This window comes from Numida meleagris, chromosome 1, assembly GCF_002078875.1.
Source record: "Numida meleagris isolate 19003 breed g44 Domestic line chromosome 1, NumMel1.0, whole genome shotgun sequence".
In the NCBI taxonomy this organism is placed as follows: domain Eukaryota; kingdom Metazoa; phylum Chordata; class Aves; order Galliformes; family Numididae; genus Numida; species Numida meleagris.
In genome coordinates, this window is record NC_034409.1 from 81,836,761 (window position 1) to 81,864,071 (window position 27,311).

The following is a 27,311-nucleotide window of genomic DNA, read 5'->3' on the forward strand; positions in this document are numbered from 1 at the left end:
AAGCATAACATCTGGAAGCCAAATGTTAGAAACAATATAAAAGGGCCAGCCCAACAAACCAGTGGGGCATTTCTAAGCCAGAAAAATCCTCAGGATGGACCTTGTCCTTCTCTGGGTGTTCCTGCCTCTGGTGCCGGTGGCATGGGGCCAGTATGGTGACTATTACTACGGCCCCTATAACTACGGAGATAATGATGAATGGGTCAATGTGTACCGGCAGGGTTTCAACTTCCAGTGCCCGCATGGGCAGGTGATCGTGGCCATCAGGAGTGTCTTCAGCAAGAAGGAAGGCTCCGACAGACTGTGGAACTATGCCTGCATGCCGGCGGCCCAGAGCCTCGGTGAGCCGACAGAGTGCTGGTGGGAAGAGATCAACAGGGCGGGAACTGAATGGTAGGACACTCTGACCCACCCTGGGAGGGCACAGCTCTGATACCCCATTTGAAATGCGGGTGCTCGTACATAGCAATGCCAGTGCATAGCAATGTGATCCCAGCCAGCAGCTTCACTGCCTGAACACATTCCTCCCGTTGCATGCGTGAGGGGTGAGCAGCATCTCCTCTGCCTTCTCTGTAGCATTTTCCTGCTGGAGGGTCTTTGTGCTTTACAAATGCTGTGCTGGTTGGTCACTCACAACCTCAGCTGCCTGGTCGCTTGGTCTTGCGGCTGTCATTTTGGAGCTGAGGAAACCTTCAGGGAGTACAGGACAAAGTCGCTCTCAAAAGGCCACAAAATGAATCAGTGACTAAACGGGAACAAATTGTCCAGCTCCTGACTCCGACCTCCTGTTCTTATCACTAGACAAAAAATTCTCTTTATCGTGCTGGCTTTTCTCTTTGTGTTTTTGTTGCTAAGCTTTTTGGCTTAAACCCAGTGAAAGGCAGTTTTCTAGCCATGCTGGTACTACAGGAGCCAAAAATCCACGCTAATAAGTGGTGATGGTGGCATATATATGCATGATAATGATCACAGCAGATGACGTTAATTCTTTACTGCAGTTAGTTTTGGTGCACTAAATGTTACATTTCCTATTGAGCTTCGAGACAAAAGTGATCACATTTTGTGGCCAAAATAATTTATGGAAATATGTATGCCATTTCATGTTTAGGCAGTATATACCCAATATTTAATTTTCTTCTGATTTTTTTCATAAAATGTGAAATACACTTTCAGAAAATTCTGAATATGAAACGTTCTTTGAACAAAATGAAATGAATGCAAGAATATTCTCAAATATTTTAAATTGCTTTGCTCCAGAAATCACAACGTAATTTTTTTTAGATTTCATATCATATGGGAACAGGTTAACAATAAATGTGAAGCTTCTACTTTTTAAATGAGTCAAAATTTTGTCCTGAATTATTCATAGTATTTCATTTACCACGTGATACATTCCTATGGCTGATGCAACTGCTAAGGAAAAAAAGATTGACCCCATACTTCACTATGGAATAAGAAAATAAAGGGTGAGGGCTGTGATAATACTGGGTGACTTCTTCATCTTTCTTACATTGATGCAATTTCTACTTATTGCATTGTAAATTTGCTTTAGATTTTTCTGTTGTTCAAAATAAAATTGTTTTACTTCCAAAAATCCCTGGCAGCAATTGCTTGAATTTGCTTCTTACAAACAGGACACTATGTAAGTCTATACAGAACATTTTCTTCTGCTGTCTGGGGCCATATTCGTCATCATGTTCTGTACGCTTAGTGTGCCTAAATCCACAGCATATTATTTAAATCTTATTTCTTTTACCTCTTAATAATACCTCTTTTCACTTTGTCCTTACATTTTTTCCTCTTGCCTTTCACCCAGTCCTATCTTTCTTCCAAATATGTGTCTTGTCCAACCCCTCTTTAATGTTTTTAACTCTGTTTAACTCTCTCTTCTAGCTTTTGGAACTTTTTAGGTACTTCTTCCCTAGCAGGCCTTTCCAGTCAATCATCCTTATATCTGTTTTTCTGCTCCGTAAAGATCTCTTTCTTTCTTCTACCTACTTTGGAGCTGGAGTGATTTAAAAGTGATTTAGGAACACGTACCTCTTTGCAAAGGTGAACTTCTGATCCTAATTCTTTTGGCTATTTCTGTTCATCTTAGCTAACTGTGTCTGGTTGTGCTCCACAGTCTTCTGTACTGCAGGGCTGAGCTGGTTGCATATTCAGCATTTCATGGAGGGGATTTGCTGCACACAAGTGCATCCTTTGCTGTGCCCAGGCACTGCTGCCTGAGAATCCAGCAGGCTTATCCTGGAAGGGGGTCACAGCTGGGCCAGGAGAGAGCCAGCCTGGAGTGTCCAAAGTCAAACTTAAACCTCAAGTTAATGTGACAACACGGATGTATCTTGCAGAGCCTTTGATAATCCTACAACTACTCTCTTGGTAATCTTTATTTCTCATAACTGCCTCTTTTTTCTCTCTTCCATACCCATCTCAGTGCTCTTTGGAGCTGCTTCAAGCTCTAAAAAGATTCACTCAGTAATCAGTTGGGACTATGAATATGAGTCATAATCTCTATCAGTTCCTGTTTGGCTACCTCTGCTTCTGTGCTGATCTCCTGATTAACTGATGTCTTGGTGAGCCATACATCATCCTCGTGTCTGCTGAGGCAGCACTCTGCTGAACTAGCTCGTCCATTCCAATCCTGGGAACAAGGACTGTAATATTTCTTCTTCAGCTCTGGTTACAGGGTAGTTTGTCTCACTTCGCACATCACATCCAGGGATATTCAATGGTTTCTTCCACCGATAACCACAAAGCTGACAAGCTTTTCCCAAAGTTTAAGCTACATTTACTCTACTGTAATTGAGGTTTTTTTTTTATTCCTTGCCCCACCTTCATGCAGAAACACACACACCTGTGATAAATTATGTTTGTGGCATTTCACAGATCAGCATTTCAGACTGCTATGCTACGCACAATAGAGACAAAGTCAAGAGAGGTTTCTTTAGAAAAGCCACCAATACAAGAAAAGCTTTAGAGAGAAAATGGAGTGGGAATACAAAGCAGAAAGTGGAAAATAATCTCCAACACATTGTTTTCTTTGGCCATCAGCACTATGGAGAAAAATGGCAGAAAGGATGTGGAGGGTGTAGGACTGGGAGAGCTGGGGGTATGGGAGGGCAGGAAAGGACCACTGACAGAGATGGTTTAGGTAAGTTTGCTTCCTACACTACCATTAGGTATTACATGTTCTTCTAGAATTAAATCCATAAGATTTTGCATCTTACAGATATGAAAAAAAGATTCAACAATGAGAGGGAGATTATACAGATCCATATGAGGCATCTAAACCAATCATCTATGGGTACTTGCAATTCTGAAGAGAGCATGTTCTTTTGTGTTTTGCTGAACAGACAAAAGAAACCTGCAAATGTCTTATAAGACTCCCAGGGAAAGTTTGGTCAAGAGATTGGATTAGATGACCAATTTCTTCTCAGCCTTCTCAGCTCCATAAATCTGTGAATACGTTCTAGTTCAAAGTTCAGTATATGTACAAAGGCTTTGCTGAGTCTGTCCCAGCAACTTAGACCTAGCTCTACTGCCTCTATACATTAACTATCTGCTAACCAAAACGCTTTTCAACTGGGAGCAAATCTGTTCCTGAATAATTTGGAAATAATCATGTCTTGAGTACACAAAAGTCCTCAGGACACCCTCTGGTTCTACATAGTCCTTCTAGTTATTTATTTGCTGCGACCTCACAAGGAACTGTGCCTTTTCAAACCAAATAAAGTGGATGTTTACATTTCAATTTGTACTGGAGGAGATTTGACCTTGGGTAAATATTTCATCAACTAAGAAAATGTAAGGTCTGAGGTCTAAGCTGGAGAGACTGCTTCATTGTTTCCCTGGATACTGCAGAGTTGTCTCTACAGTCCAGACTTTGAATGGAGTATTTAAGAAAAATGATTTTTCTTGGCTAAAAGTGATTGTATAAAAGGACAAAGTTGAAACAAACGAATAAGCTAAAACTTGCAAATGAAAGGCAACATTTCCTTCCAGGAGAAAATGTTTGATTTACACCACATAACAGAGATGGAACAGTACCATATCCCCAGTGTACTCCCAGTTATCCACAAGGCACAAGTAGAAAAGTTTCCAGCAAAGTGCTATTTAATGCATGTTTATTGCCTTTTTTCCTTGTTTAGACTTATGAGAAACTGTTTGGAAGAGACTCTGAAAAAATAGATGTCTAGATTCTCTCACTCCATTCCCATTCTCACTTTTTTTGCGTTCTCATTCCATGCACAAACACACAAAGGCATACACACAGACCCTTCAAGCAGGCATACAACCCAATTTCCCATAAACTGGTTGCAAAGATAGACTCATAACCAAAGGAAGGAAATGTCTGTAGGAGCCTCCCATTCAGACACTGGCAGCTCACCCCAGTACATCTACAAGGAACTGTCATTGCTCTCCATCTCTGATAATCAAGCTGCCTTTTAGAATATTCCCATTTGCGGTATCTATGCAAATGTTAATTTTTCTACAGTTTATGTTAAAGGGACAATGCTACAGGCTTTTAGCACATCTGCAGTAGACTGAGTCCAGTGGGAGCACTTGCAAAGAAGAGGGGTCTTTAGGTGGATAGGGAGGTCTCACCAATGGCTGTCAGAAAGAATCAAGAGGGGAATTACGAACTTGCCTTCCTGTTTCGCAGTAAGGAGAAAGGAAAGTCAGCACCTACCCCTGACTGATTATCCATCTCTTATGAGGGAAATAAAAACACAGCATAAGTTTAGAGAGAGGTTTCTTTTGGTATGTGGAAGCAAGTGACAGCATGTCTGCCCACCCCACAACAGATAGTAAAGACTACTTGTTGAAGTGGCCACCGGAGACTGGCACAGGCTAATCAAATGCAGAGAAGTAGTTCCCATAGTCTGACTGTCAGTGTTTCAAGTGTCCTGAGCATGTCCACAGCCATTTATCTCTCCCCACTCATCTGTAATGGAAGGATCATTAAATGAGCTTTCATCATGCAACTAACCAAATTACCCAGGGGGAGAACAGTCCATAAAAAAAACCCAGGACAGCAAGACAGCGCCTCCCCTCCAAACCGTACCAAAAGTTTTGGAAATTGAAAGTAACAGGTTTTGGTGAAACAACACTACAGGAAAACAGCATACCTAGTATCTTGTTAACAAATGCGTCCCACACTCTAGTCTCAGCTTCAGAAGCTGCAGTGAGGTTAGGCCACCTCTCTGCATGTGCACTCCAGGCAGGATTGCAGATGAAAGCATGTAGCTTTATTGCCATTGAGTCAGTATGTCATATCTGACATCTTTCCATAATATACAGATCCATTCCTCTCTGATAGGCTCCAGAGAAAGAAATTAATAATAAAAATTTTACAGAAGCCATCTGCTCTACAGCAAAAAAAAAGGGGGGAGACTTTTGGAAGTATGTAGAACAAGACTCTTAGGTTACCGTTGTAAGGAACAAACTGCCCTTAATGCAGCATGACCAGGTGTCTACTGAGCTGTGTGCCAGACTGCATTTTTCCAGAGAGAGGCTCAACATGGGTTCTAAAGTACCTACTGCTGCAGCTTGGCAGATCTGTTCCTCTATGTGTCATCATCCTCAGGATAGCGCACTACTTGGGCTAATTTCTAATGTATCTGAGGGACAGAGGGTCTCAGGTAAAGGTTTACAGAACAGCATTAGATGACGCGTAACACACTGGGACATAATCTAGCAAAGAACAAAAATAAGATGTAGGCGTAAGTAGGAAGTGTCACCACAATAGGCACTTTAGTTCAGAACAACAATACTGTTGCAAGCAAGATTTGTCTTCAGGTTAGCAGGCAATTGTTGAGTCAAAGATCCATACACTTGGTATCAACACTTGCAAATCCTGTGGGATTAAGTAGATGTAGGGTGAAACAGCTTGTGCACAGGACCCAAAATCCATACATGCATTTTGAGTAGGTTTACTTCAGACCAGTTCTAGTCTGGCCTCATGTGTAAATGTACATTAGCAACCACGAAAGCTTTTGAATAAATCTTCTGGTTAAATTTCATCTGCATCAAATTCAGTTTAAATGCTCCGAGATCATTGTACAGTGGCAAACAATAAGTGGTAACTTATTGTTTAATAACAGGGATGACTGGGAGACTTATTTTGGAAATGCAGTCCTGATCTGAACTAAACTGCTAACACAGACACATTCTTTAGTTGCTTGCCATGACAAAACTATACAACACTAATTATTGGCCACTTCAGAAGAAGAAGATTTGGTGAGTGAGAGGCTTTTCACAGCAGCTGCAGCAGGCAGTGAGTGGGAAGTCTCAGCTACCATACCCATACCTGTTACTACACAGAATGCCCTCCAAAATAAGGCTCTATAGTTTACATACTCTCCACAAAAAAAAAAAAAAAAAAAAAAAAAACCTGCAGCCTTTTCCAGCAGAAGGGAAGGGAAGGGCAACTTCCCATTCAACAGCACCTGATCCCCCCCACCAATCTGCCCACTCCTCCATCTACCAGCCAGCTCACCTCCTCTTCCACCACTACCAGATCCAAAAGGCAACTCTTCATGCAATCCAATTTGAGCCAACTAGAAAAACAAAACAATCCATCCATTGCCAAGTTTCATCCCACACAGTTCCAGCTGGTTTCTCATGCTCCTCTGCATTCACTTTCCAAAAGGTATCTTTCTCTCTTCTTAGCAGTGTCAGGACTTTGAGAGCAAGGAAAACCCAGCAACATTTCCGAATTATCTTCTACAACAAGAAGTGCTAAAGTGTGAGTCTGGTGAAAAAGGCCATTTTTTTGACTTGGCCACAAATCAAGGGATCTGAATCACTGCTTTTGATCCACCATATGAGTTTGAGGATTTGCTGGGACAGGAGTAGTGAAGTTGATACACAGTGAAGACATCCTCACAAATTAAGACTTGTTTTCAGATTAGTATGTAGAGCATCTGACTAACAAGGTATGTGAGGAGAGGGTTGATTGGTTGTTTCACTTGAAGAATTACTTTCTGATTGTAGGAAAGAGGCCAGATGGGAAAGGAAGGAGAAAAAGAGATTTTACACAAACTCAAAAATATGCATTCCATTTTTCTGAGAGCATTTCTTAAACTTTGGATGATTTTGACTTGAAAATTAGAAGGATGAGAAGAAAAATCATCTTGCATTGTCTCAAAGCTAAAGAAAAGTACTTCAATTTCACCATTATCTTTATCTCTCTGAACCTAATATTGAGCTTGAAAAAAACATTGGAGGATTTTATGTGTAAGTGACAGAAGTAGAGAGGGAGAAATGAACTTGAGCTTAAAAGATCACTTCAAATGTTCTTTGAATGTTTTTAAAATACGATAGCAATATAATTATACGGAATGATTTATTTCCAAATATACTCTGCATCAAAGAAACTAATTTTTAAAAAGACTCCAAATGTATGTATAAAAAAAACCCTTTTCATTAGAAGACAGACTCATGATCAAAAACAACCCAATCTTCTTGATGTTGAGTGCCCAAATGTGTATGTATGTAAGCATGGGAGTGTTATATTAACTAGATTTGTTAAAATCTCCTGTAGAAAGAAGAGTTTGACTGTGAGATCTTTCTGAAAAAGAATCTTTCTGTCAAAGTTGGAGCATATTAGTAGAGGTGTCAAGAAAAAAAAAAAAAAAACAAAACAGCTGTAGGGACAGACCAAGAAAGAGAATAGGACTTTCCAGATTGAATGCGAGCAGGTGAGGAGATATAATAGGAGAAAGAAGCATCTCCTACAAAGACAAGCTTGAGCAAGAATATCAGATTTAGATAACTGAAAATGGGAAACTGCAGAGCAGTGCCAAGCCTCTGAGAAGAAATGCAAAAGAAATGGGGGAAAAAATACTCCTGCTATTGCATCTATGAACAAGAGCTGGAAAATCTCCCAGGGGCACAAGGACTTCAGCAGAGGAAATGCCTGTAAATGGGAAGGGAAGAAGCAGAAGAAGATGATGAGACATAAGTTTGGTTCTACTTTACAGATTAATGCAGAAAACTGCTCATTTTGCAACAGGTACAACCATTCCCTATATTTCTGTACATCAACTTTTCTTCTATCAGGATAACACCAATCATCTGAAACTATCCAATATGTTTACACAGAGCCTTAGCCATATGTTCCCATGTCCTATGTGCCAAAAAAACAGAACAACTTCCTACCAAAGTCCTGATGAAATCCTCTGAGAGTGAGCCAAACCACTTTACTTGGTGTGATACCATAGCAACTCAAACTCAAACCCATCACTGCTTCACTGCTAAGGTCCTCAGAAGAGCCTCACAAAGCACAGCACATATGTGTGGCCCCAGCAATGTGTGAGATACGGGGAAACAAACAAATGTAAATAATATTGCCTGAACAACGCAACAGCATGGAAAGAACACACAGAAGAAATCTGTGGTTCAAAGGTGGAAGATGAAAGAGAGGAATTGGACTGGATGATCTTAGAGGTTTTTTCCAACCTTGGGGATTCTATGATTCTATGAATTCATCTATGTTCTGGTCAAAGCTGATCAATTTTTCAGCTTTTGCATTCAAGACTTTGAGCATCAGGTTTTGTGAACAGTACCACCTGTGAGAAAGAAAATGGAAGAAACTGAATTCCAATAATTTTCTCTGACAAGGGAAGCAGTGAGGCTGAGAGGGTCCTTGAGAAAATAAATGCTCAACAGCTGAGTTAATAAGCTGCCTGTTTTCATGCTCTCCTTGTCTTTAGTCTTGAAAAAGTGAGCTATTCAAACTATGGTTATCACTTCAATTACCTTGGGTATCAGCGTCCACATGCTTGCAGGGTGAGCAGAGAGGTGTGTGCTTGAAGATCATGCATATTCTCTTTGAAGACACTGATATACCTATATGACAGATTTCCCGAGTGCACAGATAACAAGAAGAAACAGAGTTTTCTTTTGAAAATCCCATTACAAAATTTTTTAGTCTTACAATTTCATAAGACATGGCTTTCAATTTTCATCATGTGATTATTATTAATTCATCATTTCATCTCAAGCCTATAATGTTTTGCAGTTATTGCCTTCTCCTTGAAAAAAATGATTGAGAAAAGAAAGAAAGAAAGAAAGAAAGAAAGAAAGAAAGAAAGAAAGAAAGAAAGAAAGAAAGAAAGAAAGAAAGAAAGAAAGAAAGAAAGAAAGAAANAGAAAGAAAGAAAGAAAGAAAGAAAGAAAGAAAGAAAGAAAGAAAGAAAGAAAGAAAGAAAGAAAGAAAGAAAGAAAGAAAGAAAGAAAGAAAGAAAAGAAAGTGCCAATCTTCTCATATAAAAGATCTCCTAAGGTTTCTTTTTTGTAGAGAAGCACTTGAGAAAATGACCCCAGTGAACTCCAAATGTTCAAATACCAACAGTTAATGGACTACTCTCATCAAGTCAATCTCATGATTTGTAAATGGTTGAGAATGGCAACACCAGAACAATTTCTTGCCTCTTTTACATATTGGAATGATTAAATACTTAAAAAACAGTTTAAACTGTTTTAAATGCAATGTAATTGCTAAGACATTAATTCTTAACTATTGCTGCTTTCTTATACAGTGGTAACTGAATATACACAAGGTCCTGAGCTCCCAACCTGAACCAAAAAAGCTGTTTTCAGAAGTGGCTGCAACCATCAAGGAATGTAAGACAGTGTTTCCTTACATGTTCCCTTCTTGCTTCTCTTTCTTAGGTACCAGACCTGCTCAAACAACGGGTTGGTGGCTGGTTTCCAGAGTCAGTATTTTCCATCTGTGCTTGACCGTGAATGGCAATTCTACTGCTGCCGCTACAGCCGGAGATGCCCATATTCATGCTGGTAAGTTCAAGTAGAAACCAAACCTACTAGCCCTCTTTTCCTCAGCAGTTCCTGGAAGTGTCATTGGCCACTAATCCCATCTACATCCTTGCTTAAGAAAAAGTTAACTGCGTTTTATGGAGCTAAACAGTCCATTTCCAGTCTGACCACAGGCTTCTTGAGGATGCATGACTAAGCAAAATGAATGAGAGCACCATACAATAGAATGCAGTAGTTAGCCTTAAATGAACAGGTCTGGGTGTCAGCAGCAGCCTAGCTATGCTGGAAACTGTAACAGGAGTTTCCAAAGTGAAACTGCATTTCAAAAGTCATGTAGCTCCTGCTTCCTGATCCAGTGCACTCACAGAAGCATCTCTGTGCTATGCTATTGTGCTGTAATGACTTACTATAGTGAACTTCCTTTCAGCTACATCAGAAAAAAAACATCCTGTGGCATACAGCTATGGATTTTTGAATTTTTAATACATACAAATTGTTCTCTCTGTCAAGGCTGTTGGAAGCTCGAAGTCAAAACTGATCTTGATCATAGTCAAAACCTAACAAAAAGGTGGCCTCACCTCAACACAGCATCACAACTGGTGCTGGTAACCTCACAGAGACTATGGAAAAAATGAGCTTTTTAACCGGAGCTTCCCTGTGGCCCCGGTGTGGTTCCTCTAAACCGAGGGGGAAGCACAGTAGCAGATGGTGTAGAGAAAGCTCACACTGCTTCTGTCCATTCTATGTAATGGAACTCCTGACTTTAGACTTATTCTCACTAATACAAACAACAAAACCCTCTGAATTAAAAAATAAAATTAAAAAAAAAAAAGAAGAAGAAGAAAAAAAAGAAGGGGAAAAAAATCCATGCTTGAATCTTTGCTTCTAGAACTCAGCTTTGAAGTATATTTCCCATTGAGATGTGCACAAACTGTTTACATGCCCGCTGGTCTTTCTTTGTCTGGCTGGCTACTGGCCAAAAACAACAGCAGTGCCTTGCTTTGCAGACTTCATTCTTGCAGAGGAGGAAAATAGACATTATTTATTTATTTATTATTTTTAAGGATTTAAAATGACAGGAACTCTATAAAAGTCTTTGAACTTTCTTCTGTCTGCTCTCCAGTTTACCCTGCCTACGGATGTTCTCCACCTCTGGGTTTATTTACACACCTGCCCACACTCTTCCCTCTAAGGAAAACTAACTTTTAAGCACTTCTTCCAAACTCTCTTACTCCTCTAATATTGCCTATATTTTCAGTGAAACAACAGAAATCCTCTCTGACTTCTTTAATTGTTGTTGACAGTTCTGTAGATGTTGTCTTGACAACTTGGAACAGCTTTGTCTTGCAAATTGCCATCCAGAGTGCAAGCCCAAATATAAATGTTGGGGTTACTGATGTCTTGCATTTCCATCCCAGCTGTACACAGACTTTGATACTGCCCAGTGACAGCACTTCATTTCTTGAGCTTGGAAAAGAGTGCCTTACACAATTTAGCAGCTACAGTCTTTCCATTCAGACAAAAGCAGAGTTTCAAAGGCAGATGAAGTGTTTCTGCCCCTAGGCAGGGTAGAAGTCTCATATGCTCATGTTTGTCTGGGAGTAGAGAGCTGAACATCACAGTTTAAAACCCATGAGAAGGTTTTCACAAATCTTCACCTGATTTGTGAAAAGCTTTTGGCATGCACTGTATTATCATGGGTTCACTACAGAATCATTTGGCACCAGGTATTGCCAGCCTTGGTCACTCTCTCTGGGCCCGGTTTGCTCTGCTCAAGCCACTGGTCTATCTTGCCACTTCCATATCCCCTCTCACCCTGAACGGTCTGCTGCACAGTGTCTTCTACTTAGGAGTCACGTTTGAAGTTACTCTTTTGAAGTTTGCATATGGCACCAAATTGGAGAGAACAGCTGATACATTAGAGGGCAAGCACTTAGAGGGACCTGGGCAAGCCGAAGGAAGGGGCTGACAGCAACCTTATGAAATTCATCAAGTCTTGCTAATGGGAAAGAAAAGCCCCTAGTAACAATACAAACTAGGGTCTAACTATTTGGAAGCTGCCTAGTCCTGGAGGACAGCAAGCTGCATAGCAGCCAGCAATGGGCCCTGGCAGCTGAGATCAGCAGGCACCCTGGGCTGCATTAACTGCCGCACAGCCAGCAGTTCAAGGGAAGTGATTGTCCCCCTCCAGTCAGCACGCATTAGACCACATCTAGATACTGCATCCAGTTTTGGAACTCCCGATGCAAGAAAGACGTCAATCAACTGGAAAAAGTCCTGCAGAGGGGCAACAAAACAGCCAAGAGCTGGAGCACTAGGCTTCTGTGGAGAGGCTGAGGGAAGAAGGCTTGTTCACCGTGAGGAAGAGGCAGCTGCAGTGGGCCTGAACCATAGTCCCCAGTATGTACATGTTGTTCATTAAGACGATGGAGTTGTGCCCTTCACAGTTATCCACAGGGGGAGGACAAGAAATAACTTGAAACAAGGGAGATGTAGACTGGATATAAGGAAAACATTTTCCTCCATGAGGACAGTGAGGCAGAGGAGTGTGTTGTTTGCTGAGGCTGTGCAAGCTCCATCCTTGGAAGTTTTCAAGACCAGTGTTGATAAAGCCCTGAGCAGCCTGGTCTGACCTCAGGGCTGACCCATCTTTGGGTGAATGCTGTAGCAGAGACCTTCTGAGGTCTCTTTCTGCCAAAGTTATCCTGTAATCCCAAACAGGAGGAGGAGTCCACTGGTGGACTTACATCATGCAGCAAAACTATCCCTCCTCTTCAAAAGTGGTCTCGCGCTCATTGTATGCTGGGAACAATACCTTTCCTGTTTTATTCCCTTTACTCTGCCCCACCAGTGTCTGGGGAGTGTTAGTTGTTATTGCTAGAATATACGCAACGTGAACTGCAATGTGGTAGCATGAAACCCCATGCCCTGGAACTGCCTCTCCTACAGATGCGACGTGTCTGAACTGCTAAACTTCAGTGTATAGCAACCAAACTTCCTATTTGCTAAGCCCAGGGGCTCTCACTCAAAAATCCACTTCCAATGGTATTTCCAAGTTATTATTAAAAATCCTTGTTTAGACATCACACTTCTGGTCTGTATCTTGCACTCTGTTTAAGAAACATTTGCCATAGAGACTATGTTTTTCAAACAATCAGCAAAGTAGTTCTAGGCTACCATAGATAGTACCTCAAAATGTATACACATATAAAACACAATAAAAATGCGTATCTGTATAGTACCTTATTTATTACAGTTTCTATCCAAGCCTATAATTATATTTATTCTGGTCCAGAAACTAGTTATCAAAAAAAAAACAGCTGTGCAGAAATGGCCGATCATGTCTTGCTGACTCCTATTTCTTGGATGAAGTAGATTAATTACAAGCAAAGCATCTATCAGTATAGGACTATGTGGAAAATCATACCAGCAAAGTATGTAATGACTGTGGTACCTCATGCACCATGTGTGATGCACAGAAAAATCCATATTAAAAAAAAACAAAAAACCACATTGCATAATTTCTTAGGAGCCTTGAATTTTAACTTGCAATGAATCCCTCATTGTGAAACCAACTATAGGCAGAAAGGCATATGTAAGGAAAACTGAAATACTGAGATATAACAAAACTCTTTGCTTTAAATTAGTTCTCAACTTGGTATTTGATTTCTTCTTCTTCCAGCTGTCTCCTTATGTGTCTTTCTGGCAAATATATATAAGCAGTAGTACAGCTGATCCTCATGTATGGTTTCTCTTGGCTCTTCTTCAGGACTATTTGTCCTTAGATGAGCTCTTCAATGAAAAAGACAGTTTTTCCCCATGAATATGAAACATACTAATGGCTTGTTAGAATCTCATCCACTTTTTACAGCTGGAATCTTGTTTGTTTCTTGAGTCCTGCTGACACTTATTGAAATACTAATTTATAACACCATCATGCAGATTGAAATCCACTTTAACACTTTGCTTAATTTACTTGGTAGCATCTCTACCCTTACACTTAAGAGCCCAGCACTTCTGTTTCACAGCTCATCTTCTCACCAATAATTCCCAGTTTACCTGCATAGTAGGCAGATACTGCAAATAAACATACTAGTCTCATAGTTTTTCACTTGCTATTTTTTTTTTTCTACAAGTACATTCTTTCCTTCCTCACCATGCTAAGCCTTGCAATGGATTCTGCACATTTTTACCATACTGAAAATAATCAACATTCCCCACAGGAGGCAGAAAAGGTCCAATTATTTTACCTGGCTGGGGAATTTTATCACAGTAAAATAAATCGTATGCTTATTCAGACCACAAAGGAAGCAAATCCATTGCAGATATAGAGACAACGTTATTAAATGGTCCCACTAGACATCAGATTTTTCTCTTTGCCAGGAAATTGAAATCTTGACTCCATATTCTCAAAAGAAAACACATGTCACAGAGCAGCCCCAAGTCTGCACAGATTGTTTATGACTGTTTTCCCTCTCCAAACAACCAGGAGCGCATGTGCCAGAAGGTCTGTCTGGAGCTGCGGCTGCTCCCTGTCACAGTGACATCCAGGCAAACAATTACATTTTCCAAGAGCTATGAGGATTAAAGAACTTATTTGTTTTCTTGACTCAGCCAGCTCCCAAAGCCATATTCAAACTGATAAGATCCTAAGCAGCCTTACCAACAGCAGAGATATAAAACTAGGAGGTGAAGTCAGAATACACGTGGCAGAAAATTATGCTTCTGGACAACTCAAATCCCCTACGCTCCTTTTTTCTGAATTTATTGTCACCCCAGCAAATACAACCTTCCGTTTCAACCTCTGGTGACACCTTCCACAGGTATCTGTCTTCCAGATGGGGGAAAAATTGAGATTGATTGAAGAGATATAATTCCTGTGCCACTGAATGTGGAATGCTGGCTCATGCTCCTTGAAACAAAATTCTTGAGGAAAACCATTTTCTTGAAGCACATCTAAGTAGCATCTGAAAAAGTATGACCATTCATGGGACACTCCTTGCCCTCAAAGGTCAGAAAATTAATGTTAAAGCTCGTGCTTCCTTACTGAAATGAAATAGCTCCTTCTTTTGGCTGTGGCTTTGTTGGAAGAGTTCAGCAATGAAGAGGAAAAAGAGGGTTAAAGAGCAGTCATTCATCTTGTTAGTGTTGTAGCTGCACAAGAGAAAAGGACAATGCACTCCCTAACAATGTCCTTACTAGCAGGAAACCATGAGCTCTACCACTGACTGTCTTTGATATTTTAAAAGACTCATTTCTTTTGTCCAGTTCATATCTGAAGGCAAGGCATGCCCACAGTTCCCATTTACTTCCGTAAGGGGAGGCATGCACAACAATACTAAGGCCTCAGTGCGACTAGATCTTCTTATCAGTGAAAAACAGATTCATGATAACTATCTCTGAAGTCAGTTGTTAAAAGAGTGCTAAGGATCACTTTAGCTTAGTAGGAAACATTCTTCTCGGTGCTAAATGAATAACCCTGTTTTCTATTAATCCCTAACACAGTAATTCTTCACCACGGAAAATAAACAACATTACTACTTTCAGACTATAGTAATAACAACAGTAATCCTGTTACAGATCCTGCCTTTTCTTTTTCTTTTTTTTTCCTGCACTAAGCAAGATTTATGGGATTACAGTAAAGTATATCAGAAAAACTTGGGGCTGGGTGGGGGGTGTGCAAACCAGTCTGAAAAGATACCATCCTATACCAAATCTTTACTGACAGGTTTTCTTGCCTTCCCCCGTACTCACGTTGAATCGCTTATGTCCCTTCACGGAAGCTTTTATTTCCCAGCCTTTAATGCAGAACTGCTCTGTTTTCTGCTCTCAACAGTGCCATAACCTCTTCAAGTATCTTGCATTCAAACATCATACAATGAATTCTACCAAAGTAGTATCATAGAAAAAAAAGCAAAAACAGAATCGTAGAATGGTTTGAGTTGGAAGGGACCTTTAAGATCATCTAGTTCCAATCTCCCTGCTATAGGCAGGGACACCTCCCACTAGACCAGGTTGCACCATCCAGCCTGGCCTTGAATGCCTCCAGGGAGGGGGCAACCACAGCCTATCTGAGCAACCTGTTCCAGTGTCTCACCACCCTCACAGTAAAGAATTTCTTCCTAATATCTACTCTAAATCTGCCCTCTTCCAGTTTAAAGACATCTCCCCTCGTCCTATTGCTACTTGCTCTAACATTCCTGGCCTGTCAGACACTGACTGAACCATGGTCATGGAGAAGCAAAATTCCTTTTTTCTTCTGTAGTAATTCTTGCAAATTGATGACATAGACTGGAAATAATCTACTCGCTAAAGGTGATTGTTTGTTCCTCCCCCAAACTTAAGACCTTTTGTGCATATCTGGTTTTAGGAAACAATCTCATTGACTTCAACTTGCAAGCTTCTGCACTGATCCTCTTGCTCCTCAGCATTTGCTTGACACCAAACTAACACAACATAGGTCTTCTCATCACAGCTGCTTTGCAAGACTCTGTTCTAGTGTTTTCCTTCATGTATCCTCTCAGGCACCAAAAACACCACCATTTGGTCATAGAGGCCTTAGATCAACCCAAACAGCAGCAGCTTTGTCTCAGCACCTTGCAATTCTCAGACTTCTCTGTGTTTCCCTAGTTCCCTAGTCCTTTTTATTTTTTTTATTTTTTTTATTTTTATTTTTTGCTATGAGGTCATCGCCAGAAGTGCTTTCAGGGCCCTCATGCAGGTTGCTGAGGATAGGTGTTCACAAACAGGCCTAGTTCTTGTTCTTCCAGACTCCTTTGGGCAGGCAAAGCCTCCCCAAGGGGGAAAAGGTGCCTCTTCCTTGTTTCTCTCATGTATAAACCATACATTGCCATGCATGGCTCACAAACACTACCATGCTTGTAAACTAATTCTCCCTTTCAAGACAAGAAAATCAAGTACAAAATATCCCTATGCATTAAACACTAGATTATGATCTCTCAGGGGAGATAAATTTTGTGAGATTCCAAAAAGAGAGACACGGACCCGTTGGAGTGCATCCAGAGGAGGGCCACAAAAATGACCCAAGGGATGGAACTCCTCTTCTCTGAGGACAGGCTGAGAGAGCTGGGGCTGTTCAGCCTGGACAAGAGAAGGCTCCGAGGTGTCTTTCAGTATCTAAAGGGGAGCTACAGGAAAGAAGGGAACAGACTCTTCAGCATGGTCTGTGGTGACAGAATAAGGGGAAATGGTTTTAAGCTTAAAGAGGGTAGATTTAGATTGGATATAAAGAAAATGTCTTTTACAGTGAGGGTGGTGAGGCACTGGAACAGGTTGCCCAGAGATGTGGTGGATGCCCCGTCACTGGAGGCTTTCAAGGCGAGGCTGGATCAGGCCCTGGGCAACCTGATCTAGCTGTGCATGTTCCTGTTCACTGCAGGGGAGCTGGACTAGATGACCTTTAAAGATTCCTTTCAACTCTAAGGATTCTATGATTCTATGAAAAACAGGGAAAATAGAGAAGGGCTAGATAACTCAGCAGAGCTCTCCTGTGTGGATAATGAATTGCATTTTCCTTCCAAAGGATACTGCACTATCCAGACGACCTTGAGATGCATTGGCTTAAGGGAATGGTTCCATAAATGAGTACAGCAAACATCAAAGTCAATAGAATTAGACAAACCACACAGACACAAGTGAACTTGAATTTTGCTTTCATAGCACTAATTTTTCCCTCCAGAATGAATGGAGTTAGTAGGCATCTGTCTATGTAAAAAGAAAATCTTCAGAGCAGTTCAAGTCCTCTTATTATTTTTTGTAATTGCATAAACATGCTTTTTGAATTTATCTTAGTAGAGTTGCCACGAGTGGCTCAACAGTAATGTGGAGGTGTTAGCATAGAGAAAGGGGGAAAAGATAAGAGGCAGAAATAAAAGAGAGGAAAGCCTCCCTACTGTATCCATTTACTTCAGAATAACACTGACTGCTTCTGTAAAAGGTCTGTAAGACACTTCACAGTAATTCATGAGTTTGTCATCAGATTTACTTTTCAAATGGAAAGATTATTAAACAAGCTAAAAGGACTGACTCTTCATTATTAATTTCTGCCTCTGAGTTGAAGCAGCTTTTTAACTTTGTGTTTTTCAGAGTCTGGTCTGCCCAGCACATACTGCTGGTCAAGATTACAGAACATTTTCCTTGCTGAATGCCAAACAGATGTTATAAAACACGTTTGGTAGAACATATATAAACACACATCTTAGTGTTGTCTCAGAATAATAGCCCAAACAAGCCCCAAACCCTGGAATTGATGGAGGAATGTGAAATGAAATCCTAGCCCATATCTGGTTCCTATGTCGTATTTTAAAAATTTGCTGTGACCCACAAAGCTTCAAGGATGCACCCTCAGGCACCCAGGCTACAAATTAGTGAACTATATACAGAGGATCTCCTCTAGCACAGGGAAGCAGTTATGTTACTGAACTTTCTTACCCCTAAAAACAGTGTCCACATCTGCCTTTTGGGAATGGTATCTCACAGGTGCTAACTCCCAGACAGCATCTGCTAAGACTATGCTAGCTGGTGCTCATGGGTTCAGATAAAGATAGTTCTACAAGAAAAAAAATAGAAAGAAAGAAAGAAAATTAAAAAGAGCCAAATGATGTCAGTAACAACAAAAAGAATACACAAAAAAGTGATGCACAATGCATTTGTTCACCTCCTGCTGACCAATGCCCCGCCAGTCTCTGAGCAGTGGCAGCCCCTCCACACTCCTCTTCCAGGCAACTCCCCCAGTTTTATTGTTCAGCATGATGCCACATGGTATGGGGCATCCCTTTGGCTTCTTCGGTCACTTGTCCTGGTTCTGTCCCCTCCCAGCTCCTTCTGCACTCCCAGCTCCTCACTGGGAGGGCAGCATGAGAAACTAAAAGTGTGTAAGCACTGCTCTGCTGCACGTAAAACACTGATGTGCTATCAACATTATTCTCATCCAATATTATTCTCAATTCTAAACATGGTGAGCTACTAGGAAGAAAATTAACTCTATCCCAGTCGAAACCAGGAAACCCAGAGGCTGTTCTTTTACAAGCCTAGTCAATCAAGTTATAGTGCTCAGAAACATTCTCTAATATTGTTTAATTTACTAGTACAGTCAAAGTCCCTGTTTCTTGTTCTCTGGTTATGGATCCAGAAACACGCTTGAGTTCCCAGATTCAGATTCATAGCTTCACTCATGCATGCAAAGAAACACATTGAATAAACTATGGGTAGCAAAAGTCAGGCTTTGTGAACTGTACTCTAGCTCTCATTAGAGCTCTAGACATGGAATGTAGAGCCCCAAAAGCAGCTGTTGGACAACTGGAAGTTTTTGGCAAGTTGGCTAGACCAAGGGATCAGCTTGTACTCAGTTTAAGGTTCTTTTATGGGGCCGGAAAGGTGTATCAGAGATTCAAGTCACAGACTGTCTAGGTAAAAAAAGAGTATTCAAATCTGTGCTGCAAACCATCTGACCTTGACAAATACAAACATACGGAAGCATGAGAGGAAATGTCCTGAAAGCAAAAATGATACTGTCAGCCTTCAGTCAAAACAGTGGATTAATTATGTTTGCCACGATTTGACAGAAATACATTAAGGTGACAATCTTTAGTCCAGGAAAAACTACCAGCTAAGTGGTGAGAAGCCATGATAAACAGTTTTGTAATATTAATTATTCTTTGTCCAGGTTTGAATCATTTCCCCTAAAATCCACAGTGATCTCATTTCAGACTTTCATGGGAGCTGGACTGAATATTGCAGCTCTGATTTTCCCACCTGCAGAGCCTACTGATGACTCTATCTATTCATCTGTCCTAAAAATTGCTGGCATACATTTTCTTCAATTTCTCCCAGCCTGCAGTAGCTGCCTCCATAACCTGTGAAATAGTGCAGCTCACTTCCTATCAACAGCACAGTGCTGCATGGGCTCCACAAACCCCCAGCCCTTGGTCACAGCTTTGACAACGAATGCTGTGTCCAGCCCTGATCTGCTTCCCACACACACTTGGCCACAAGTGTTCTTGTACCGCAGCTTGTACTTTCATTGACGGCTGTCATGGCCAAAGGGCAGGAGGCATGAAAATGAGAGATGTTCAAAAAAAGTTGACTGTTGAGACGTAGGGCCTTGTAAGGACATGCCAGAGTTTGAAGTTTATTCCTATTTTTCATTTGCTAAGGAATAATGAATTGTTAGGAACGATGTTATGATTTCCTTTCATTTTGAAATGCTGAAAATGACCCAGGATTAAGTCAATTCTACTTTGCAAAGATTTAAACAGCATAAGAAAGGGGTAAACAAAATGATCAAAAATACATTTAAAATATACAGATGGAGATGGCAATTTCAGAGAATTTTTTGTTATAGCAAGTAGGTCTAGGAAAACGCAATCTGATAGAATATCTTCCAGAGTCCCTCAATTTTCAGGTAAACCTTCAGTTTCTGAGAATTCCAACAGTTAGTGGTTTGGTCCCTGAACACCAGCAAAGCATCGAATTTTAAAAAATTAAAATCATCCCAATAATTATATTCCTAGCAAGTAAACTATTTAAGCTTGTGCTCATATTCTGCCGATTTAACAACATGCAAACACAGATGACTGTTTGGCTGGGGTGTGCTAGGTTCACCCTCAAGCTTCCTTCTAGTATACTGCTGCTGGGCTGAATGAAGTCAGAAGACTGGCTGTCAGGATTTCTGTACAGGCATCTTAACTCTTTCAGTCTCCATAGAAGCACAGCCAGCCATTTCAGTGGAGACAGTGTTTCCCTTACAGGGGACCTGGTACTTCCTGTGCCACCCTGGAACAAAGCTGATCCAACACGACAAACAACTCCCACATTAAATGGTGTAATGTAGGAGAAGACTGAGCACCCAGTTTCCATTCCTGATCTCTAACATAATGTTGGCATAAATTACTGGTCCAAGTCCCAGCCCCTCCCAGCATCTGTTCATTAATTTGTAACATGTCTGTAAAATCAAGCGCAGAATTACTTTTGCATTTCCCAGGGAAACAGCAATCATAATTTGTTTAAGAAGTGCATAAGCACTCTGAGCTTCTTGGAGAAAATACACTGAGCAAATATTGTCCAGGCCAATATTTTTACATCACAAGGTAGGCAGAAAATGGAAAGAACAAAGACAAATGGATTAATTGCTATATTCCTTTAATATAATTCATAAATGGATAAATGCTTATAGTCATTTGGCCTGGCAGCATTTACAGAACATTACAGCAGCAATCCAAGCAGACTGACAAAAGGAAAATCCCTGTGGTAAAGATCTATGTAGTAGACAAGCTTTAAATTCTTGCTAGGGCTACTACTATCCTACAACTACAGATATATATATATGTATGTGTATATATAATGTTCCATTCTGTTCTAAACAGTTCTAAGCTTACTAACATTTGTTCAGAATACTACAAGAATTAAGCGTGGAGAAGAGAAAAGCAGTCTTATAGGTAAAACTGCATCTTGTAGTGCTATTAAGAAACAGAAACATTCAAATAAACTGGAAAATAAACTACTTGAGTTGCATTCAGTCAACCGGACTCTTCTGTAAGATGGTGAATTATTTTATCCTCTTTTTCCTTCACATAAAGGTTAACAACAGAATACCCGGGGCACTACGGAGAAGACATGGACATGATGATGTACACTTACGACTACTACATCCGTGGGGCAACAACAACTTTCTCTGCTGTGGACAGGTTTGCTTTTCATCTATTACACTAGGAAAAAAAAATGAGAGATCTTCCTTTCCTACTTCCCCCAAACAGTGGATGGCTACACATCATCCACTGTGACACTCAGCATCAGGCTGCTACTTTTGAGGACCAAAGTCCACAGTGTCTGTGCCTAACAGTCCAGGGCTGTGTATCAGGAGAAGGGGACCTTCATGCACAAGGGGTCATCTGTCTTGTCCATTCGAGTAGTGAAATACATGGTAATGGTTACATCTGAGCTCTGCAAAGTGCAATACATCTTCAAAATTGTTTCTTACATATTTTGAACCAATACCTATTTTAACCCAGTAAATCCTTAGGCTGGAAAAGCCTGACCTTTCGGTGGACGAGTGACTCATTTTGGCCCACCTTTCTTTGAAGAGAAGCAGGGAATCTGCCAGCATGCAAAGAGGAGACCACACAAATTGCAATGTGAATGCTTAACTTGCCCTATCCATTGCAACACAATTCTAACAGATATGAGCCCACACTAGGAATTACTGTCAATGTGATGCACATGAATCTCCTTCCAGAAAATTAGTTCGCTAATTTTTCTTGATCCGATCTGGTCATTACTTGTCATTTACTATTCCTCTTGAACGAGGCTGGTGATGCTACAGTCATGCAAATGGGCATACAATTGCTTTGCTCAGTTAAAAAGATACCTCTTTCCCTCTCTACTATGCACAATTGCAAAGTTTTAGAACTTGGACCAAATATAAACTCAGCAGTGCTGTCTGGGTTTAATGAGTGTGAGCAGTCGCAGAAATCTGACTGTGGAAGAGGGCTCTTGATTCCTTCATCTCAAGCTGATCTTTAATTCATCAGTTCTTTGAGCTATTTCTCTGCTGATGGCTTTTATCAGACACTTAAGACCAGTGTATTAAAGTATTTGCTATCCTACACAACACAGACACAAGACAAGGCTCACTGCTCTGGCCCATCGTTGCCAAGCCTGGTTAAAGGAGAAGACAGAGAGAGAGAAATGGGAAATCAAACACACCAACATTTCAGGCTGTCTCTGATAACACCCAGAGGAGCCAAGATGCTTTTGTCACTGGGATGCTCTCAGCTTGCCAGAGTTCTCCCCAGAGATCCCCTGAGCCAAAAGATTTCCTATAATAGGAAAGCCTTTCCAGAAATGATGACACATTGTCAAACTGCTCCAGATCCATAACCATACTTTGCAGGCTAACATTCATTGCCCTATTTATTAGCAAGTTAAAGCTGTGTCTGTAATCTGTTCTTACAAGTAGAAGAGTAACTTTCACAGTTAGTTGACATAAAAGTATCTCTGTATCCTTTTAGATAAAAGAGATATAAGGCTGCAAGAGACACCTCCACTCTGTTTTTCTGTTTGTTTCTTCTCATAAATATTTCTCAGTGCTATTCTTAAACCCAGTTCCCCAGTGCCCTTGCAGAGAGCAGGAGAGATAACACAGTGTCCTCTCCAGTAGCTGGATTCCAGCTACCCTCAGCTGGGGTCCAGGGCAACGTCAGGAGTCACAAAGACAAAGCTGGAAAACAGCAGCTGAGGGAACCTATACCTCTGAGTGGGTTGAAGGCTTTACTGTGTGGGCTGGCAGTGTGGGACCGACCAATAGCAGAGGCAGCACCACAGGGATGTCAGGAGGAGACAGGTTCCACATGTTGTGATACCATAGGACCTGAAAGAGGGAAAAGCCACCAACTCGTCTGTTCTGCCACTGCTGTGACAGTACAGAAGAACCTACAAGAGTAGCAAGTGAAAACTATAAAAAGCACATTTTACAAATGCAATCTAGGAAGTTTTTCTGAGCTAATGAGCTCTCAGAGCTCTCACAATGCCTAAAACCAACTTGTTCTGCCTAGTTCTGCTGTATCAGTTTGCAGTTCAGATTCTCCTAGTAGCTCTCATGAGTGACTCTCCGAAAGCTCAGCAAAGGTTGTCATCCTGTAGTTGTTTACAACGGGGTTAGGCAGAATAGGAGCAAAAAAAAAAAAAACTCCTCCTGGTCCCAGCCTGACAGAAGCACACAGATGTGCAGCTTGTCTGTGTAAGCACACTAGATTTTGAGATTGCTTTTTATCTTCAAGCACGTTAAAGTTGTGCCCGTGCTATTTAGCCCATGACAAGCAATGTGCTTGAGCTAACAAGAAGCACAAAAAAAGCTTTTGAAGATATTTGAGTTTAAGCTTTCCTCATCACTTCAAACAGCAGGTGTTTTTAGATATATATATATTTTTTAAATGTATATATTTTTTATGACTATACCTCTGCTTTTGAGCTAAAAGTCTCTCTGACAATAGGTGCTACTTTAGCAGACCATCATTATGACTCATAAAATCCTGCTAATCCACGAGTCATCTTTTTTGTTTTTGTCTCTCTGGGTATCTCAGTGACCAAAAGAGCCGTGTTTTTTAAGAGCACGCAAACAGTCCAAACAAGGACTTCCTAGAATAAGCCTAAAAATTACTTTTGCATTTCACTAACCTTTGGTAACAATCTTATGAAGAAATGACAATAAAAAGCTATCTAGGAAAGGCCATAAAACAAAGAAACAAACAAAAAAAGCACTATACAAGTAAATACAGACTTGTTGATGAATATGAGACAGACCCAATTCCAAATGGCACTCAGCATTAATCTGTGAATTAGCATAGTAAATTTCCAATTAAAAAAAGCCGAGCAAATGAAAGCTGAAGTGAGAGGCTTTATGCCTCTTCACGTAGAGCTGAAGAGTTAAATGAACCCTATTAGAAGACACAATCACCCAGGCAGTGGAACCACTGAGCCACAGCCCTTATAACATCTGGCCTCGTGTCTCAGTAGATCCCTGAGTTACAGCAGATTCTTCACCAGTCTCCTTGCCACTTGGAGCTGACCACCAGAAAGCTGGGACTGTGCGGAGGTCTTGTAAAGAAAACTCCTGCTGAACCCTGCTGAACCCCTCTGTCAGCATTGCCCATTCCATGTCTCAGGTTTACAAGACCATCACTAGCAGAATCCAAACATTCAGAAACCTTTTGGTGCAAAACCCATTACCAGTTTAAAGGACTGTTGCTGTCTTCAAGGACTGTGCTTTAGATCAAAACACCCCTGTAAGTCTGTACTAAGCAGCCTAAATTGATCATTTGCACTGCGTATGCTCCACAGCAGGTTAGTATTTGATCCTCTGACCTCATGCCTTTTTGTCAAGGGAAATATAATGCACAATAAGCTGAGGTGGAAATATGCAGCCTGTTATTGGGCATTAAATCACTGGCCTCCACTGTTGAATCCTGCTGTGCTGGCCATGCTTCTAACAATTGTTAGTAGATATTGTATCACTCCCTGGAGCGAAAACAGACATTCAATTACTCGCAAACCAGTAAAACCTCTTTTTACACTTGTAAATGTTTTCTGTCTCACATGTGACTTGTGGAGATCAAGAATGAGAAGAAAATTTAATTTCTCTTGCTATTGACTCCTTCCTATCTTTCACTCAGATCACCAGCTAGAAGACAGCAATAAGAAAGAAAGAAAGAAAAAAAAAGAAGGAAAGAAAGAAAGAGTGTATAACTTTCCACTTAGAAATGGCTTGAAACTCACTCACTTGTTTTACTTCATACATATTCTGGAGCAATGTGTTACACTATAATAACTTCTGACAGAATCATCCTTTTCCTCTTGAACACTGATTTAAAGTCAGTTTAGGATTGATCATTATCAATAATCATTGTCTTCTGAAGGATATTCAGAGACCTGACTGGACTAGATGATCTCAGTGTTTTTTCAAACCTTAATGATTCTATTATTTAGATTATTCAGATAGCTGATTTTCTTATCCTTTAGAGGATAAGAAAAGAAGAATTCTTTTCTCTTTATACAGGAGGGGAAAAGAATTCTTTTCCCCTCCTGTAGAGGAGCGGAAAAGAATTGTAACCAGCAGTCATATTTAATCCTCTTCCACTCTATAAAAACACAAAACACTCAGAAAGACAGCTAATGGTAGATAAATGTTTTTGTCCATACAATAACTTGTGTAAAGTTGTTCTTACTCGTACAGTGTTATGCTCTGCAGTTGCCATTGCCATCTCACTAACATCTATCTATTGTCTCTTTTCCCATGCAGGGATCGTCAGTGGAAATTCATTGTCTGCAGGATGACAGAGTATGACTGCCCATTCCAAAATGTTTAAAAATACTGAGTATACTCAAATTGGAAAGCTTGAGGATGGACAAGGTGTGATGAGGGTCAGTGATTATGGGTGAAAGGCAATTAGGCTCACAAAAAATGTAGCAGGACTCATCAGCTGTCTGTTGAATATACAATTCTTCCCTCTGGAGCTATTCAATAAATTGCCAGCCCACATGCTTGCAGCAGAAGTTTTGGAGGATTCCTTTGAGCTGCACTGACAGTTGTATCCCCCAACTAATACTGCTTAGGACACACACATGTTAATGATACACAAATCTATGTTAATTACCTTTTTATATATATTCATATATATCCATTCTGAATACATAAAATTTCTTTCACATAGCAACTTTATATAAATTGCTTCCCAGCAGAGTCACTCCAAATGAAGTGGAAACATACTATAATCTTTCCAGAAAGCAGTAGTCTTTCCTGTCTTCTAATTCTTACTTGGAACCAGCCCAGTGATCTCTACCAGCTTCTCAGTGTTTAGTAGCTAAAAGTGTGCAGAAAGCAGTACCAGCAGGTCTTTGACAAAATTCATTTGGGGTTACAAGTTACAGTCTCCAGCAGAACTTCATCGCTACAAATGTCTTCCTACATAGGGAAATTCCAGGTACTTACAACTGGAAGATATCAGTACCTGTTTAAAATCATCGCAGATCCATCAATAAAAGCAAAACCCTAACCTAGCTTTACTGAGAGTCTAATTTATACTGTCCTAAAAATTTTCAATGACATAACCAATTGGGAGATCTTTTTTAGGTAAACCCAGGGACAGGTCAGGCCAGGCCACTTCCTCAGTAAATATGCATACTGTATTTGTCAGGAATCTACTTTTCATGTGGACTGGGTTTCCACTGTGGGTGCCTGTACCACCCTTGGTAATATATACTTGGCTTAGAATAGAAAAATAAAGTTAATGATCTAGATGACCTCAGTTCCTCCGACTTGCATATATCATTTCCTGCAAAGAATGAGCTGACCATGTTTTCAAAGCTGTACAGCAGTTGTGCAGTGGTAGTCCAACAAGAAAGACTGCTATCTCTTCCAGGAAGATCCAAGGTAGGATTTTTGCTTAGAGCATATCAGGGTTCAGTTTCTTGGCTCATTAATTCAATGACAAACTTAGAGGTTTCAGCAGCACTGGCTCAAGAGCTATGATGATGCCAGCTACCAATTTAAGATTATAAGCTTCATAAGAAACAGTGGTGACAGTCAGTTTCCATGCTCCAAGCACTTTTAATATATTTTTACTAGCATACTCTCAAATGTGAGCATTAAAACTACACTTGTCCAATAAATGAATAATAGATTTGGCATTGCTATAGCCTTGTTTTTTTTTTTCAATTATACTTTTTCTACAACAAATTACTTACTTGCACACAAAGAAACTGTCATTCCAAGAAACCATGATGGTAAGTAGGGAGTATTTATGAGAGCCAGTTGCTGAGACAAGCAAGTAACAAAAGAAAAGAGAAATTAAGAGGCCTAGGGAAGGGAGAAGCTTGTTAGCTGACACTGGTAGACAGGCAAAGGAAGTCACGAGAGTTCCAAAGAGGTGAGCACAAGATGAGAAGGCACTCATGCCAGGGAGCTGATGGAAAAGGACAGCCCCTATGATTAGGCACAAGATAAAAATTTGTGG

General features: G+C 40.5%; 1 protein-coding gene and 1 long non-coding RNA gene across 3 annotated transcripts in view; one reads left to right on the plus strand and one right to left on the minus strand.

Moving 5' to 3' along the window:
* DPT (dermatopontin) lies at positions 1-26,989 on the plus strand. Its single transcript, XM_021399456.1, has 4 exons — positions 1-393; positions 9,679-9,804; positions 21,381-21,488; positions 25,598-26,989. The coding sequence occupies exons 1-4, from the start codon at positions 95-97 to the stop codon at positions 25,662-25,664; spliced, it is 600 nt and encodes a 199-aa protein (XP_021255131.1). The 5' UTR covers positions 1-94; the 3' UTR covers positions 25,665-26,989.
* LOC110399964 overlaps positions 1-27,311 on the minus strand; it is a 239,234-nt gene that overhangs the window by 75,329 nt on the left and 136,594 nt on the right. The window lies entirely within an intron of this gene.